The following is an 18,103-nucleotide window of genomic DNA, read 5'->3' as shown; positions in this document are numbered from 1 at the left end:
TTTTAACCGCAGGCTCTTCCAGAGAATATTGACGAAGACATAGATGAAGCTTTGTTCTACATGAGTCAACTCCCTGACAAAACAAACACATACATGTTAGAGTCCTGTCTTTATCATAGTAATTTCTTGGGTTTTAAGCCTTTAAAGGATAATCCGTGTAAGCTGACTTTGGCCTTGTATCGTAAAGTTGATGAAGTGGATGAAAGCGTCGAAGTGACACTTTTAAGGAAATAGGGAATAAGGTACACAATAGTAGTCTTTTAGCATCCAGTATATCATTGTAAGAATTTTACTAAGTTAGCAGTTGCAAAATTTATTTTTTTATTTTACAACGTTATATGAACTTTGCTCGCTTCATTTCGCTGTCCTCTCACATTGTAGCACCACATAACTGGCAAAAAGGATGCATTTCTCATGGCAGGAGATTACTGACAATATCTAGACCCAACATTGTAAAAGTTGCTAACCTGCTGGTATTCGAACTGTCTTCTTACATGCATTTTTTTTTTCTTAAATTGTTTATTCATTCTAAAGTGCTTGTCCTGTCTCATCTATTCAGGCTTAACATTTTTCCTCATGTATAAATGCAATGTCTTATATTTCATTTGTGTACAAACCCAATCACAAATAGACCAATTTGTTTCTCTATTTACTGATAAACCATTGAATCCCGAATTTAAAAAATAGCTAAATTTGATACTGAAGTTTATACAATAAAAATATAAAGAATAAATTGTCCAATAATTTATGAAAATGTAAGATTTTAAGTAAGGAAAACTGAAATTTTAGAGTTTTCTTCAGTAATTTATTTGGAATATTTGTAACTCATCACGTTAACACACTTGATAAAATGAGTTCAGTTTTGTAAACTTGAATTTCCAATTTTTGGGCAAAACATACACTTCTGAGGAAGCATAACTTCCTAAGACAAATTGTGCTAATTTGAAATGATAAATTGTGTGAACCTAGCCCTAGCCTCACTCCAGATACCTTTAATAGAGTGTGATGGCAAGAGCATAGTCAGCCAGACTGTCTCCGCAGTTTACACATAGTGCTGTCATCGAGGTTTAAATTGCATTTGGATTACCTTGATATATGCGTACTTAAACTTCAATCAAGTTTCAGTACTGCTTATTTAACATAGCTCCAGTGTAGTTAAAATGTTGGGTTTTTATTCACTTAACATGAATCCATCTTAGTTAAAAATGAGATTTTTGGGAAATCATTGCATCTGAGCGAAATAAGTTGACTTGGAATTTCAAGGTCTGATAGGTTTTTATTGTTGCTATGATGCATTGGTAAGAGATGTCCCAATCACGCTATTTTTCCAGAGGATCGGAATCTAAAAACGGTCAGGTTTTTATTATAAGAAATATATTTCTCTGCTTCATGCGCGTACAGCCTTCACTCTCCCTCCTGCTGCTTTTCCTGCTCACTAGTGCACTGCAGTTTGCTTGTTAAAGTTAACAATGAGTGGCAGCCTTTGAAGCTTTGATGTTGCCAGAGAAGCCTGGGGGGCGCTACCTTGAAATACGCCACATGTGTTAATCATGTTTGAACTTGTTAAACACTAGCGGTAGTGTGCTGTGACAACTCATTGTGTAAGTGTTGATGAGCAGTGTGAGAGGATTTAAGTGGACTTAATGAAGCATTTAATAAATTATTTTTTCTTCTATGTTATTCTTGTTTAAAAATAATTCAGTGGGACAGTAACGCATTAAATTTTTTTTTTTTTTTTTTAAACAATTTTTTCCCGGGTGCAGACTGGGACTTGGGATCGGCAGATTTTCAAAATCGGGTGACTTGGACTTGGGTGCAAAAGTACGCGTCTTTGTTAAACTACATTGCATTCAGAAAGTATTCTTAAACGTCACTTTTTCACATTGTTAGATTTCTTAAAATACTGTTGCCCAAAAAAAAAATCTGTGTAGACTTCCATTAATGAAAATGTATCCACTTTGGAAAAAAGTTATGAAATGCCAAAAAGGTGAAATGGTGTGAATATTTTCCAGATACACTGTAGAATTTTTTTTGCAGCAATGACAAATGTTAGTGACAATTTCTGTTGAGAATGCAAGCTGCTAGGTGTGTCTTGGAATGCTCATTCAGCAGATGTTTGTGACATCCAAGATCACTTCTGCTGCGTACCATACACTGAAGCCAAGTTTTCCCACACCAAACAGATTCAGGAATGCGTTTTTGTGTTTGCAATTACACTGCATCTCAAAAAGGGACTTCCCCCAAAGCTTTCCGACAAGTTATACCCTTATTTTAGAGTCGGGTGAATTCATTTATGGTATGTCCTGGTGGTTACTTGTTAATGTAGTGCATTAATTATTCAATATTTGCATTCATTATTCAATATTGTGATTAACATCAGAGCGGCCACTCTGACAAAGACAAAAAAAAAAAAAAAAAAAAAAACAGGGTTCAAATAAAGGCCACTGAACTAAAGGATTGGCCATTTACACAAGACACAAAGGTACATCAGCTATATTTTAAAGCTGCGTGGCTCACAGTAAAAGACAGGTACGAATACAGGCTTTCATCTTTTTAGGTGGCAATAAACCTTCGATCAATATGAGGCATCTCGACTGCACCATTAAAATACAACAATAGCATATCTGAAGGTGGGTTAAAGATCAATTCTTCCGTATGACTGAGTAATCGAAACAAAACATTTTTGAAAATCATCCCCCCCCCCCAAAAAAAAAAAAAATAGCTGTCAAACAAGACTTCTGGTCTGTACAATGTAAAAACGCTTTGTGGAAAAATATGTGGACTAAGTGATATGGCATAGTAAAGACATGGGCCAACTTCTCAACTGCACACAAATTGACAAACTGCCCACACTGATCAGAGACAGGCAATTCCCTTCTATGCAGGTACAAGAATTGGCTAAAAGTCATTTTGCTGTCAAAAGAGAGTAGAACTAATTAACATGAAATACAATTACACACTTGTGAATCACTGGAAATATTGCCAAAGCTGTATATTTATAGGAATTTACATTAAACACATTTGGGTCATTGTTCAGAGCTTGCCAGTTCATGTTAATGTTTATTTGCTCCAAAGCAGTGCGACGGCTTTGCAGATGCCCACGTCATTGTAGTTGAAGTAGCAAAGACCAGCAAATGTGACTGATGACAGAAGGAAGAGACCGGCATTGGCTATCTTGATCTTGGTGTCCCCGTGAACGTAATCTGTTAACACCTGGCCTAAACCCCTAAAAGACAAAAATGTGAAAGAAAAAGTTATAACTGGACTTGAAAAGTTACTGTGTCTCAATCACTTGTCAGTCTTAGGCCCTGTTTACACGGTGATGCTCGACCGAAACAGAAAATGACCCATTACAGGTTTGCAGGCACAAAACAATGATCCCTGTTCGAATAACGCCGTAATTCTGCAAGGGAACGATGCAGTATATGCAGTATTCTTGCTTTACAATAGGGGGCAATATAGTTTTACAACACTACAGTTGTTGCACAAACTTCTTTGACAACATCCTCATCAGCTCAGGTTACGTGCCGAGAACAGACCTTGGCTGCGTTACAATTGCGGTTTAAAATTGCCCTCGCTCATTTGCCCCAGACACTCCCCCCTGGGGGAATCCCCGCCGCCATCTTAAGGGCTGTTCCATTTCCCTAAACAGCGAAGTGAACTTGGTGAAATCGACCCTTAGAGGGCTAATGATCAAGTCAACAACGACGGTCACTGCAGAGCTCCCTATATGCCACAATGCATTGCAGCGGTGCACGGAAAATATGTCCATGTGGTGGTGATAATGAAGCTCAAACACCGTTGGCTAGGAATGTGACAAAACATCGAAATGGTGATATATCGTGATACTTTGTATCCCAAAAGGTTATCGATATGCTTCTGCCAAGAATCAAGAAAGGTTATCGATATATTCCAGCCAAGAATCGAGATGTCGTTTTAAAAAGGTTTCGATGGCTTAAAAAAAAAAAAAAAATCTTCCACCATAATAGTGTCTCAGGTAACTAACGCTGCCATTGACTGTGCTCGACGCCCAATCCATTTAGACTGAGAACGTTCGTTCATTCGAAATAGGGCTGCAGCTATCAATTATTTTAGTAGCCGATTAATCGATGAACTGTTTATTTCGAATAATCGAGTAATCGGATAAGGAACATAAAATTAAAACAGCTGAGCTGAGCCTCACACGGTATATAAAAACAAAAAGATCTATGTAAAACAAAACAATTGGCTAACTTCCATACCAAAAGTCCGCTAGCTTAAATGCTATAAAATGCTAACGGTTTTTACAATGCTCTTAACAAATGGCTCAGACACATATATTCCCACAAAAAAATGGCTAAGTATACCTTTAAACTAAATTACGAATGCATTAAAAAAAATCATTAGCTCAAACAAAAACTTAGCTTATGTTGGTCTTAACAGGGAGCAGATGAGTTCAGCCATGTGAAATGAGGTAGACTAGAGGGCAGTGTATCCACCCAAATCAATGAAATAAAAGCAAACACTTTCAAAACAAACCATTACAACGCCACTTTAATTAAACGAATACTCGAAGCAGCAAAATGTAATTTGAATCTTTTTTTCTAATCGAATACCAGAGTTAATCGATTAATCGTTGCAGCACTAATTCGACACCAGAGCATTCGCAGTCATTCTGTCCGATTTTTCGGGGCATTTACAGGTCACTTGCTGTTCATTTACAGGTCATTTTCTGTTGAGTTTGAGTCACTGCGTATTCATTCGGGTGATACCCAGGTCACTTCTTGTTCTGTAACTCAAAATAAACAGGAAGTGACCCATAAAATACCACCAAATCAACAGGAAGAAACTGATAATCAACAGGTAAATGTCCTTAAATGGCCCAAAATTACCTCGTTGCCTGGCATTGGCTGCAACAACCTTGCCTGGTACGGCCAGACTGTTCTCCCTGTATTTTTCAAACACTGAGAGAAAAGTCTGGGACCCAGCCCATTAACGGCCTCTCGAGCAGGTACAAAATCAATCGACAAATCAGATTCGTTTATTTGCGTGACGTGTTCTTAACGAGCAACGTCACTCTTGCGCGTCGGAAGTCGTCTCCACAACAACACGGATGGTGAACAGGAGAGCCGAGAATATGTTCCAATCCACGGTAAAATCAGTTTTAAATTACCAAAAACACATCGACACGAGTCATTGACAACAGTCTGTCTCGCGCTAGCCATGTTGGATAAACTGCGCTCTCCTCGTATGTTTACGTCTGCGCGCAAGTCCCTCCTCCTGCTCTCGTCGCTTTACTAACGTCACGTCTGCCCGTCGCTGATTGGTCCACTCCGCTGTCTGTTTGCTGTGGCTTGCTCCGCCCTGGAAATTGCATCCACTGAATGGTGGCCAGACTCAATAGCTGGAACAGCGGTGAGTCTGGTGTACTAGGCAAGCAACTACCGGCCATAGATTCATTCATTCACTGACATCCCTCCCACTTGAAATGGATTGGATGTCTACTAGTGATAAACTCATTCCAATTCACAGCAGAAGCTTGTTTTTCTGTTCACTGGTTGTTTGTAGAATATCCTAGAATGATTTCCTGACCAATGTATCGAAAATCGTTGTATCGTCTGATCATCGTTATCGTGAGCTTTGTATCGCAAATCATATCGTATCATGAAGTAACAAGTGGTTCCCACTCCTACTGTTGGCTGCTGTATATATACCACCAAAAAGGAAGAAAATGAATTAAGCTGCCAGCACGGTGTTTGAATGATATACCAAACTGCCTTTCGAATTTATAAAAATTCATCATTTCTGTTAAAAATTTTAAAAAATTAGACTGTACGTGGCAGTTATGACAGAACATATGGAATTTCACTGGAGTACCAAAATTAAAAAACATGAATAAATATAAAAAGAAATGAATAAATAAAAAGTAAAAACTTTTTTATTGACTTTCACTTTTGTCATTAAAAAAAGGAAAAAAACTGACAATTTTTGTCATTGATTTTTATATTTCGCTTGCCTTTTCTATTTTGCTTTTAACGAAAGGAATGGTCTGTCAATCAAATGGCGTTGGGAGGGACTGAAACTAAATTTCAAATAGGTTAAAATGTGTTTAAACAACAAATCTGTCTACAAATTATAAGGTATAGACAAAAAAATAATGAATTGCCCAAATAAAATTTGATACAAAACTAATAATTTAGATAATTCCCAGGTACCGACGTATTGCCATCCAGCGCGGAATACGTCTCCATCTGATTATTATTGACCTGAGTCGCCGTATATTTTGTGTGTTTTAGAACAATGGTGCCACCAGGGGGTGGCCAGGCCTGGCCAAGGCTCCCCCCAATGAATCTTTGAGTTCCGCAGCTTCTACAATCTGACATTATATCGGCGAGTGGGGTGATCAGTGGGGTGGCCAAAAGATTCATTGGGGGGAGCCTTATCTGAGACAGTCCTGGACTGTCTCAGATAATTAGAATATTGTGATAAAGTTCTTATTCTAATTTCCTGAGACAGTCCTGTATACAGGACTGTCTCAGATAATTAGAATATTGTGATAAAGTTCTTATTCTAATTTCCTGAGACAGTCCTGTAATGGTATGCAATATACAATATATAACACAATCAACTAAAGTATATCAGTAGGCGTGTCCTGAAGTCTTCCTGACAGTTTTTTACTGGCTTGTTTATTACTACAACATAGTAAAAACCTCAAATTATGGCTTTTACTTTTTGGTGTGCCACCCCAAGGTTTGAAGTGGCCCCATTTGGCCACCCCTATGAAGAATTTTTGAAGGCGCCACTGATTTGGAATAGACAGTATAGCGCTACTACAACACCTTGTGGTTGTTCCATGATTTTCTTGCCTGTGAGTGAGCGAGGGCAGGTGTGTTCCATTTACGTCTTTCGCTCCCCCTCCGCCCACTTTCCTTCCGCCCTCCAAGTGGCCTCCGTGTGACGTCATAGTAAGTGCTTAGTGCAAGTGAGTGAGGGCAACTCAAACCGCGATCGGAACTCTTGTTTTTCAATACTTCTTGCAGCAAAATGGTGATTGCAGTCTGGCGATCTATTTGGACGGATGCACGGAAAGTTAGAATTACTGCTTCGCGTTACACTGGACTACAAAGCGTCGAAATATTAATGCAACGTAAACTGGGAGCCATGCCAACTTAACTGTACAAATACCCAAGAAGGAAATTGTAGTTGTTTTTTTCTTGCACTAGTTGTAAGAAAAGTGATACTTTTGTCTTTAATGGCATCTAAGAGTGTTTGTGTATGTGTTAAAAGAGAATAAAAGAAACGTAAGATGTGCAACCAAGTTTTTTTTTCAACATACCACAAAACAAAAGTGACAATTAAATGAATATTTTGTATTTGTTGACAAGGCTCCTGAGTAGGAGTGGGAACCTCTTGGTACCTCACGATACAATACAATTTGCAATACAAAGCTCACGAAAACGATGATCTGGCGATACGACAATTATCAATACATTGGTCAGGAAATCATTCTAGGATATTCTACAAACAACTAAAAACAGGAAAACAAGCTTCTGCTGTGAATTGGAATGAGGTTATCATTAGTAGAGGTCTAATCCATTTAAAATGGGCGGGTTCATTCGCTGCCACCCCTCCCACTTCAAACAGATTGAACGTCTATGGCCAGTAGTGGCAGCTAATGTCAGGCAATGAGGTAATTTGGGCCATTTAAGGTCATTTACTTGTTCATTTTCAGTTACTTCCTGTTGATTTTGGGGTATTTTATGGATCTTTTCCTGTTTATTTTGAGTTACAGAACAGGAAATGACCTGGGAATCACCCAAATGAATAGGCAGTGACTCAAACGCAACAGAAAATGACCTGTAAATGCCCTAAAATGAACAGCAAGTGACCTGTAAATGCCCTGAAAATCGGACAGAATGACTGTGAATGCTCTGGTTTCGAATGAACGAACATTCTCAGTCTAAATGGATTGGGCGTCGAACACCGTCAATGTAGCCTTAGAGTTAACTGAGACACAATCATGGTGGAAGATTTTCGTAGCAATTTTTTTTTTTAAGACATTGAAACCTTTTTAAAAGGACATCTCGATTCTTGGCAGGAGCATATCGATAACTTTTTGGGATACAAAGTATCACAATATATCTCCATTTCGATATTTTGTCACACCCTAATCCTGAGTGAGCCACTAAATATCTGTAGACATTCAAAACCTGTCTCCCCTCATCATATTTGATTCAACATTGTTTAACTGCTTGCCATCAGCTTTCAAAAGTGGACATTTTATCAGAAAAGTAGCCGCTTTTTGAAGTAAAAGAGGATGTCTTTGCGTTGCGTTTGCATTGTCACCGCGTAAAGGCGAAGCCAATCCGCAACGCAATCGTTGTGGATGGATGTCGCTATCGCACAGTGTAAACTGGCCATTATACAGCAAAAATAATGTCACCTAGGGCTGTCCCAAACGACTAATTTTCTCCCGATTAGTCAGCCGACTATTTTTACGATTAGTCGACTAATCTAATAATTTAAAAAAAAAAAAAAAAATGTTCGTTTTTGTTTACTAATTTAGCAATGAAATTTTTGTTGACGCTTATCAATTCACAAAAAACATATCGGAACACTTAAATTATTTATTAAAGTACAAATAAACACATAAATAATAATAAATCACAAATAAACAATGAGTTCAAATGCTGACAGAATTAACTAGTGTAGCATCCCGATTGAAAAGGTGGTCTCTTAAACTGATGGTTTACAACTTTTATTCCATCCTTGATGTAATCACACCGTAAGAGCTATGGTGCACACAAATAAAACAACACAATTAGAAATTAACAAAACCTTTTCACCTTTTTCCTTTTAAACCTTGTTTATATCAATGAATTGCCTTTACCTTAATTTATTACCTTATCATTGACAATCTGTCCCTTGAGTGCAATCACTGTATATACTGTATATATTTATGACCTTTTAACCTTATATAATTTTCTTTACCATAAAATAAACCATAACATGAAATAAACCTTTCAGTTAGCATTAAGGACAATACTAATAGCACTTATAGGCCCATTGTCAATGAAACATTATTATTCAGTAAGGCGACAGCACCCTCTGGTGTACAAAACATGAAAAAAAAATTACAAACGGTGACGGCGCTTGAGGTGTTTATTCACGGCCGACGTGCAGCCAAGCTTGGCATTGAAGAGACAGGACAGAAGAGTGAACCCTCCGTTGTTTCTTTGAAATAAGTCAATGTTATGGACACTGGTGCGCTTTTTTTTTTTTGGCTTTGTGCCGCTTTCCACGCTTGCATACAGAGCATCCGACATTCTTAACTTTCCACGCATATATATTTTTTTTAACCCTTCATTAACCGTCGACGGGATGTTGTGCTCGTCGACGGATTTACGTCATCGATGACGTCGACTATGTCGACTAGTCGGGACAGCTCTAATGTCACCCAATGATTAGAGTGGATAAACATCTTTCTGTCAATCTATTTGACACCTATGCCAATTTATATGACAAGTTTCATTGGGTTCACTCAGTGCCCACATTCTTGGAGCTATATAATCCAATCAGGCACAGACTAAATGCGAGAAACTTTCTAGCCTTCATGTTACACCTCGTTGCACCGCTGCCGCCACCAAATGACATCAGGCTATTTGTCTCAATGGTTCTGGTAAAAGAGAACGCAAGCCGGTATCCTAAGATACTCACCTGGCCTAAAAGCCTTGGCTTAGGAGGATTTATCACCACTCATGACTAGGATTTGTGGCCCGCACCTGCCAGGATGTCTCGCTTTTGCACTAAGTGATGGACAGGCACATTGCTCCGACATAAGCTGAAGCCACCTTATGGGTCTGCAACCAGCTGGAACTAAGACTTCGTCCATATCTGCTGACAGCAGTAAGGTGAGTGTGTAGTTTTTTTCCCTTTCTTTCAATCTTTGCTAAAAAGACCTGAGCAAGGCTCAAGGATGCATTTAACCCATTCGCTGCCAGTTGATCACTCAATGCTAAACTTCCAGCTGTTAAAGAGCATTTTGACTGATTTTTGAAGACCTATTGAAAATTGGATTCTATGAACAAATCTGCAAATCTAAAGACTTCTTTAAGATGGAAAAACATTTGACGCTAGCTTTTCCTTTGTAAATAAACTGTAGGATATAAGACAGCCGACATTGCAGCCGCTTCTCACAAAAAAAAAAAAAAGGAGATAATTAGCTTTTTGTGAGTAGAAAAGTGACTGATGCTAATATATCTATTTTTTTGCTTTTGTGACACCTTTCAGGTCTGAACAGTGGTTCATGTCAGGCATGGGCAAGTTTTGTTTTGTAGTCCTATTCTTGTGACGAGCCCCAATTAAAGACGTCTGAGCTGCTTTCAGACATAATGTACCAGATACCGTGAAATGGAATCTACCCGGCTTTCAGACATGAAGATATACCGGTACTTTACCAGCTCGGCTCTGTTTATACTAAAGGTAAATATAGCGGTAGTTACCAGGCACACTGTAGTCACATGAAAGCTACGCCATCAACCTCTGAGCTTTGAAGCGGAACATTACCTGCTGAAATCAGACATAGCGATAGCCAGTAATGTTCCAGATTTGTGACTAGTTTGCCTGGCGGTAATGTTCGAGCTAATGTCTGTGTCAACTCAGCCAGCAAATTGTGTTTACACTTGAAGCGTGCCAGATAAATTCTGGCACATGTCAGGACTTCACCGCATGTCTGAAAGAGGCTACATCTGTTGTGCTACACAACATTTATCACACCCCTTGTCTAACTACCAAACCACATATTCTATGAATACTAGAGATATATTAACACACAAGGTGCCTTCCATGTTCTGATTGACAATGAGCAGTGAAAGTATGACTGTATGTATTGTATAAATTTGTAATGTTAGACAATACATACAGTGGGGCAAATAAGTATTTAGTCAACCACTAATTGTGCAAGCTCTTCCACTTGAAAATATTAGAGAGGCCTGTAATTGTCAACATGGGTAAACCTCAACCATGAGAGACAATGTGGGGGAAAAAAAAAAAAGAAAATCACATTGTTTGATTTTTAAAGAATTTATTTGCAAATCATGGTGGAAAATAAGTATTTGGTCAATACCAAAAGTTCATCTCAATACTTTATGTACACTTGTTGGCAATAACGGAGGCCAAACATCTTCTGTAAGTCTTTACAAGCTTTTCACACACTGTTGCTGGTATTTTGGCCCATTCCTCCATGCAGATCTCCTCCAGCGCAGTGATGTTTTGGGGCTGTCGTTGGGGAACACGGACTTTCAACTACCTCCACAGATTTTCTATGGGGTTGAGATCTGGAGACTGGCTAGACCACTCCAGGACCTTGAAATGCTTCTTACGAAGCCGCTCCTTTGTTGCCCTGGCTGTGTGTTTGGGATCATTGTCATGCTGAAAGACCTTGCCACGTCTCATCTTCAATGCCCTTGCTGATGGAAGGAGATTTTCACTCAAAATCTCTCGATACATGGCCCCATTCATTCTTTCCTTTCCACAGATCAGTCGTCCTGGTCCCTCTGCAAAAAAAACAGCCCCAAAGCATGATGTTTCCACCCCCATGCGTCACAGTGGGTATGGTGTTCTTCGGATGCAATTCAGTATTCTTTCTCCTTTCTTTCTCAGTCCTCTTCTGGATCATAATGCTCTCTAGCGAACCACAGACTGGTCCGTCTGGTAGTGCAGGATTTGAGTCCCTGGCAGCGCATTGTGTTACTGATAGTAAGTAGCATTTGTTACTGTGGTCCCAGCTCTCTGTAGGGCATTCACTAGGTCCCCCGTGTGGTTCTGGGATTTTTGCTCACCGTTCTTGTTATTATTCTGACGCCACGGGGTGAGATTTTGCATGGAGCCCCAGATTGAGGGAGATTATCAGTCATCTTGTATGTCTTCCTTTTTCTAATAATTGCTCAAACAGTTGATTTCTTTACACCAAGCGTTTTACCTATTGCAGATTCAGTCTTCCCAGCCTGGTGCAGGTCTACAATTTTGTCTCTGATGTCCTTCGACAGCTCTATGGTCTTGGCCATAGTGGAGTTTGGAGTGTGACTAGGTGTCTTTTATACCAATATTGAGTAAAACAGGTGCCGTTAATACAGGTAATGAGTGGAGCTTCGTTAGACCTCGTTAGAAGAAGTTAGACCTCTTTGACAGCCAGAAATCTTGTTTGTAGATGACCAAATACTTATTTTCCACTCTAATTTGGAAATCAATTCTTTATAAACCAAACAATGTGATTTTCTGGGTTTTTTTCCCACATTCTGTCTCTCATGGTTGAGGTTTACCCATGTTGACAATTACAGGCCTCTCTAATCTTTTCAAGTAGGAAAACTTGCACAATTTTTTTTTTTGCCCCACTCTATAATGTTTGAATCTTAAGTACACCTGTGTCATAGTCCCAACTTACAGAATGTAGAAGTGCATCAAATCACCAATGACTTGAAATGAACTAATGCACCACTAGTTTGATGAGTTTATATAAAAATTATATGGCAAAATTATATTAACTGCAAGTTAATAATTGTCAGAATCCGCTAAATTTCAACATCTCAAAATGAAAGATTCTCAGATTTTAAGCGGCTTCCATGAAAGCACACTGATACTCTTTGTTTAATCAAAATACAACATTGAAAAAAAATCTGTTTTTCATACTAGAATAACAATGGATACAATTTGTACTTATTTTGTCATGTTACAGAAAACAGTAACTTAATCAGAATTTAACAGCATTTTCTGCACTGTCAATTTCAAATTGATTATGAATCAAGGGATGGAAATTAATGATTTTTTTGTAGCTGATTCATGAGAAAAAAATATTTGACAGAATAATAATTACTCTAATAATTACACTATTTAAACTAGACTAGTCTTATTCATCTGGAACAGTTTTGTAATCAGGACTGCTGGTTAATTCATAATCTTTGTGCTTGTCTTATCTGCAACTACAGGAAATACGGTAATAAGTTGAGGTTGCGCAACGGTGCCCCCACCGTTTCCTCTTCGTGTACTGTGACTATTTGCTTTATTTTCAATAAAATATGAAAACATAATTGTGCAGCATCACCGGTAGCTTAAGTCGACTGTTTATTCTTATGATTTTGAAGATCATACCATACTTTATCCATCAATTCATCATCTACTCACAGAATCTGGATTGGTCTAATGAAATGCAACCAGTAGGAACAAGTTTGTTGCAAAATGAATCGCAACTGTTCGGTTATATTGTTGAATTTACAAGTTAATAGGTAAAATTTATTAGTAAAATGTGTCAAATCCTTCTGCTATTTGAATTTGTAATAAATTTAAGGATGCTATTTCAGCAATGTGTTTGGCCTGAAGCTTTGCTTACCAGTGTCCATGTAGGGTGAGTGCAGCAGCGAGTGAGTAATCTATAGCAGGAACGGGGTGAAAATAGGCAACAGGCCCCATGGCCAAAAGCAGGATGCTCAATACTCGCTCAGCTGTCCAATGCAGAGAGGCGGCTTTGGAGCCAGAGCTCGCTTTAAAAATATAACAAACAAGCATTGTATTCATTCATTTAAACAAAATATCATGTATAACTTGAAACGGTCACAATCATAGGCTAGTTACAGCGAGGCAAACTAAAAACTGTGGAGAAGTACCGAAATTGGACCTTTTCAAGTTAGAAACAGTATGCTCACGAACACTAGCATTTGAACAGGAGTGAGTGGGTGGGTATTTTATGGTCATTGCTAATGCTACGATTACTGCAACTAGGCCTGTCGCCATAACAAATTTTAGTGTGCGATAATTTATTTCATAAATTATTGCGATATGCGATATTATTGCACCCCCCCTCATTTTTAAAACCAATTTACAATAACAGTGAGAATACAGTATATATTAATAGATCAAGTACACCCATTTAAACGCAATAGGAAATCACAACTAAAAACAATAGACCATGTCTCTTAAGTAAAAGACAACAATATTAATACCGCACAGAACCACAGAATAAATGTGTTTTTCAAGAAAAAAATATACAATTGCAGTTAATAATTATTTAGGCAAATGAAAACTTTTCCCCTCATAGCTTCTGCAATGGTGTTCCATAGGGATGCAACGATACAGTTAAGTCACGGTTCGGTATGATTTTCGATGCGGGGGACACGATTTTCGATTTGATTCAATACATTTAATGCTCTGAAGAAAAAAAAAATAACTATTTTTTGTTTAATTTTTTTTTTTTTTTTTTTTTTTTTGCAAACGAGCAAAGATTACCATCATATAAACATGCATTTTAGTCCATAATATCTATGTGCTTCTTACTGATCTGAAGAAATTTAGTATAAAAGTGCTGAGAACAATCTTTACTGTTTGTAAAGTGAGGCGGGGCACACTGTTGATTGCTACAGCTCTCTTAGCAGCTAGGTTTACTACATGAGCAAAACATCCTATTTGTGATCCAAATCCATCTGTGTCACGTACTGAATTAACAATATTTGCAGCATTATCTATAGTCACTGGTATGGATTGATTTGGCCTGCTTGACTACATGTCCTATAATCACTCTGGGCTCACGTAGCCAATGGCATGGGACGTAGCACATCTAGTTTGCTATTTCAATATATCAATTTTGCGCGCATAAAAAAAGTTGGCAAACGACACAGAAGTGACGTCTGCTCATTACTGCACAACGCCAGCATATGACAATCGACTTTCATAAACAGGACGAGTTTGAAGCACAGCGCTCTTAATTTGCCACTCAAATATCCGGTGTTGTGCCGAAAAATAGCCGTCCCGCGTGAAATGTCACCCCTGATGAGAGCCCCCACACGTCAGCAACAACGGCACGCCGGAGATGGTCCGCAGTCAATCCAGAGCACTGACGCGGCCGGTATACGTTGAACAATAGGACATAATGGGAACGACTGTCTCCGGCGCTATTTTTTGCAGGACCTGGAACGAAGATGCATTTTGCGCTGTTGGTAACAAGGAATCCGAACTTTTAACAGCATGTCTGCCGCATGCGCACAGGCACGCACGTGCACGCGAGGCGATAAATCGCAGCGGAAAAATTACCGCCTTCATTTTTATTTATCGTGCGATAAATGGAATTATGCTTGCATTGAACACGGCTTTAAAAAAAAAAAAAAAAAAAAAAAAAAAAGGTTGAGGATAAGCCTGAGAATGATCGGTTTTCTCTCTGCTCAATATGAGCAATATTTCAACACTGCTTACACGGCCGAGAGTCGGGGCAAACTGCCCGTATGTGTGTGACATGCACGGACAGTGCGTGCATGCTATCGATCCATATAAACTTTGAATATAAGCCTAAACGGGGATTATTTATTTCTGTTATTTGGGTCCTCTTTTTGAAAAGCAAAATATGAAATCCCTGGAATGACGGATGACAGCCAGCATGTGGGGTCATTTGTTTTGATGCTTCTGCGCATGCGGGTCTTCTTGCTCAGCGCGTGTCAGACTGCTAATTAGTGTGCATGCGTAATACTTAAACGGTCTCAATGGACAAAGGCAGTCTGAAAGGGCACGCCAAAAAAACCGATATAACAAAAAATTGGATTTGCGCATTAAGACCTGTAGTATGAACCTGGCCAAATTTGCAGAGAACAAAAATAGCATCAGGTTTCTCACCTATTTCATATTCTTAACTAGCTTTCAAATGACTCGTTCTGCATTGTGTGTGTTTTTCATTAAAATATTTATTATTTTTAATATAGTTTGTTTTATTTAAGGATAACAATTTATTGCATTTGAATGGGTGAATTATTAGGATGTATTGTCATTATATTAGTGGTTAAATTAGTTTTTAAAAATTACAACAGTATCGCAGATCGGCAATAATTTATAGGACAATGTATCGCCTTCCAAAATTTGTTATCGCAACAGGCCCACCAACCACAACCATAGAGCTTATATGCTCAAACTGGAGAAGATATAATACAAATTTCCACCCTTGAACAGACAATATCAGTTACAGTTCGCAGGTTTACACTGACCATTTAGAGCGTGGGATGAATGAATCCTTGCAGTGAACAGGGGAGTCTTCTCTTGATGTTTGTGTGATACAACCAAAGGTCTTGCCAGCAAGGTGCTTTGGTAGACCAGAGCTAGGGGAAAACAAAACGGAAAGTCAATAAAAGAAACAGTGTATTAAAATAGGACACAGAGACAAATATTCAGTTAAAGAAGGATAAAACAAACGTAATATATTATAGAATTTAATTCGATTACCATAGTTTCAAGTAATATGTACCTAATTCAGAAGAAAATGTAGATTTGTTAAAACCAGGAAGATGATAATGATTTATCAATATACAACCAAGATAAATGTGTGTAAAATCACACCTTACATTTCCTAGGAATCGTGCCTACTGAATCGAGTTCTTCGTTTATATATGAATAACAATAGTTAAATACCGTTCGTTTATTTAGTTCTAAAGCGAGGTCGTATACCATGTGGCGCAAAATACATTTAAGTAAACTGGCTTGGCAAATGTCGTGATCTTGAGAACAGCGCCACTGTTTTCTACGTAGCACGCCTTACACATAGACAGTAAAAACCTTTTCGAACCTCCACCCTTACAAACGGCATTGCTGACAAAAGATCCGCCTAAATTGCGAGCATATCGAAAACAGACACAACCGATGCAAGATAGATGTAGAATTCTTACGGTGAAATCCTCTGCGACAAACGGAACTCAACCGAACTATAGCCGCCATGATGAGTAACCAACCAAGGTCACACCAGTTCACCCGGAAGTTGATAATGAACATCAGTGTACAAAGATGATTTATCTCAGATAGGATAATTTAAGATAAATGATCACCTAAAATAATTAAAATTGACCCTGTACAGAAGAAAAGATGAAAAAATAGTGTTTAAAAAGATATTTATTTGCCTTAGGTAAAACATTTTACGTTATGAATACGCTCTAAAAAGAAATTTTATTTAATCTGAAAACGTCGGGTTACTTTCTAGAAGGAGTATTTCTTGACACATGTAACAACCTTTGAAAGCGTCAAATTGCGTCATCAGAAATAACCTGATTTACAAACACCAGTGTCCTGGCGCCAGTGTTGTAAGAGATACATCCAGCAGTTTTTATATCTGCGGTTGTCTGGCACCGTACGCACGCACGCGCTGCCAGTATTACGGAAGGTCACTTTTCATCGCTTTCTTATAACAGGCTGGTGAAAGTATAACTGTCTTTTTGGGATCAATTTTTAATAATCGTAATGGACAGTTTTGATAATCTAAGTGCGTCAGAGAAAGCGGAAGCGACAGAGCTCCAAAGGCTGATTGCAATAGAGCAGCAGAAAGCGCAGTTCCAGGCCCAGGTTAGTAATCTGAGACAATGTTCAGTTTATGGGATACCACATGGACTGCATCGGGATCATTTTGACTGAGACAGGTTGGCAGCAAATATTATGTGTAATAATTTTTCCATTCAATTAACACATTTTTATTATTATTTCTTTTTTTTTTTTTTTTTTTTTTTTTTTTTTTATGGTTGCAACATCTCGATCTGAAATCTTACTTTTATAGCGGGAAACATGAAGTTGATGAAAATGTTTTCCTGTCGCAGGCCACAAAAAAATAAAAACGTGGCAAACAAGATCCAGCCCGCAGACCTTATATTTGACGCAAGCAGTAACAATAATAATATTATCCTTGCAATTTAATTTTCAATGAAAATGTCAGTATTTCGTCACCATGCCAACTTCCATCACATGCCATGTTTTTTCTCCTTTCAGGTGCACAACTTCACAGATGTGTGCTGGGACAAGTGTGTGGACAGCCCAGGCTCAAAATTAGACTACAGGACAGAGACTTGCCTTGTGAGCTGCGTGGAGCGATTCATAGACACCACCTTGGCCATCACCAATCGCTTCACGCAGATGGTGCAGAAAGGCACTCATTGAATTATGGACTGCATAGACTGTCTGAGTATATGAATTAATGTTTCGTATTCTTCACATGTGTATGGTCCCTGAACATATGAAGATGGCATTTCTGTGATTTTGTTGCTACACGATGAAGTGAGCATTTCATGTTTGAATGGAGTCACACAGTTTGGGCCCTAGTAAACTGGCTGGAAGAGAA

The 18,103-nt window shown here is 38.5% G+C and overlaps 3 protein-coding genes across 5 annotated transcripts in view; 2 read left to right on the top strand and 1 right to left on the bottom strand.

The window, feature by feature from the left end:
* Window positions 1–7,726, top strand: part of LOC130917881 (uncharacterized) — a 21,127-nt gene extending 13,401 nt beyond the window's left edge. For both annotated transcript variants that reach the window (XM_057839626.1, XM_057839627.1), the window contains exon 7: window positions 13–7,726. In XM_057839626.1, coding sequence (XP_057695609.1) covers window positions 13–234 — 222 coding nt within the window. In that variant the 3' untranslated portion in view covers window positions 235–7,726. The remainder of the gene's footprint in view (window positions 1–12) is intronic.
* LOC130917882 (succinate dehydrogenase [ubiquinone] cytochrome b small subunit B, mitochondrial-like) lies at window positions 2,478–16,787 on the bottom strand. The gene is made up of 4 exons (XM_057839628.1): window positions 16,671–16,787; window positions 15,996–16,106; window positions 13,364–13,514; window positions 2,478–3,226 (listed from the first exon to the last, which is right to left on the bottom strand). The coding sequence occupies exons 1-4, from the start codon at window positions 16,771–16,773 to the stop codon at window positions 3,061–3,063; spliced, it is 531 nt and encodes a 176-aa protein (XP_057695611.1). The 5' UTR covers window positions 16,774–16,787; the 3' UTR covers window positions 2,478–3,060.
* Window positions 7,898–18,103, top strand: timm8b (translocase of inner mitochondrial membrane 8 homolog B (yeast)). 2 transcript variants are annotated; one of them, XM_057839630.1, is made up of 2 exons: window positions 7,898–10,461; window positions 17,755–18,103. In XM_057839630.1, the coding sequence occupies exons 1-2, from the start codon at window positions 10,390–10,392 to the stop codon at window positions 17,920–17,922; spliced, it is 240 nt and encodes a 79-aa protein (XP_057695613.1). In that variant the 5' UTR covers window positions 7,898–10,389; the 3' UTR covers window positions 17,923–18,103. The 2 variants fall into 2 exon arrangements, with proteins under 2 accessions (XP_057695613.1, XP_057695612.1); XM_057839629.1 differs by lacking the exon at window positions 7,898–10,461 and adding an exon at window positions 16,487–17,337.

This window comes from Corythoichthys intestinalis, chromosome 6, assembly GCF_030265065.1.
Source record: "Corythoichthys intestinalis isolate RoL2023-P3 chromosome 6, ASM3026506v1, whole genome shotgun sequence".
NCBI lineage: Eukaryota > Metazoa > Chordata > Actinopteri > Syngnathiformes > Syngnathidae > Corythoichthys > Corythoichthys intestinalis.
Note: the sequence above shows the minus strand (reverse complement) of the source record. Positions and strands in the feature narration are given on the sequence as shown.

What these genes read in the sequence shown, in the direction of transcription:
- LOC130917882 (XM_057839628.1), bottom strand. Translation starts at nt 16,773, where the DNA reads ATGTTCATTATCAACTTCCGGGTGAACTGGTGTGACCTTGGTTGGTTA. An exon ending in TTGTCGCAGAGGATTTCACC is followed by an intron (nt 16,107 to 16,670) that starts GTAAGAATTCTA and finishes GTTTTCCCCTAG; the next exon opens with CTCTGGTCTACCAAAGCACC. An exon ending in CTCACCCTACATGGACACTG is followed by an intron (nt 3,227 to 13,363) that starts GTAAGCAAAGCT and finishes TTTGTCTTTTAG; the next exon opens with GGGTTTAGGCCAGGTGTTAA.
- timm8b (XM_057839629.1), top strand. Translation starts at nt 17,236, where the DNA reads ATGGACAGTTTTGATAATCTAAGTGCGTCAGAGAAAGCGGAAGCGACA. An exon ending in AAGCGCAGTTCCAGGCCCAG is followed by an intron (nt 17,338 to 17,754) that starts GTTAGTAATCTG and finishes TTCTCCTTTCAG; the next exon opens with GTGCACAACTTCACAGATGT.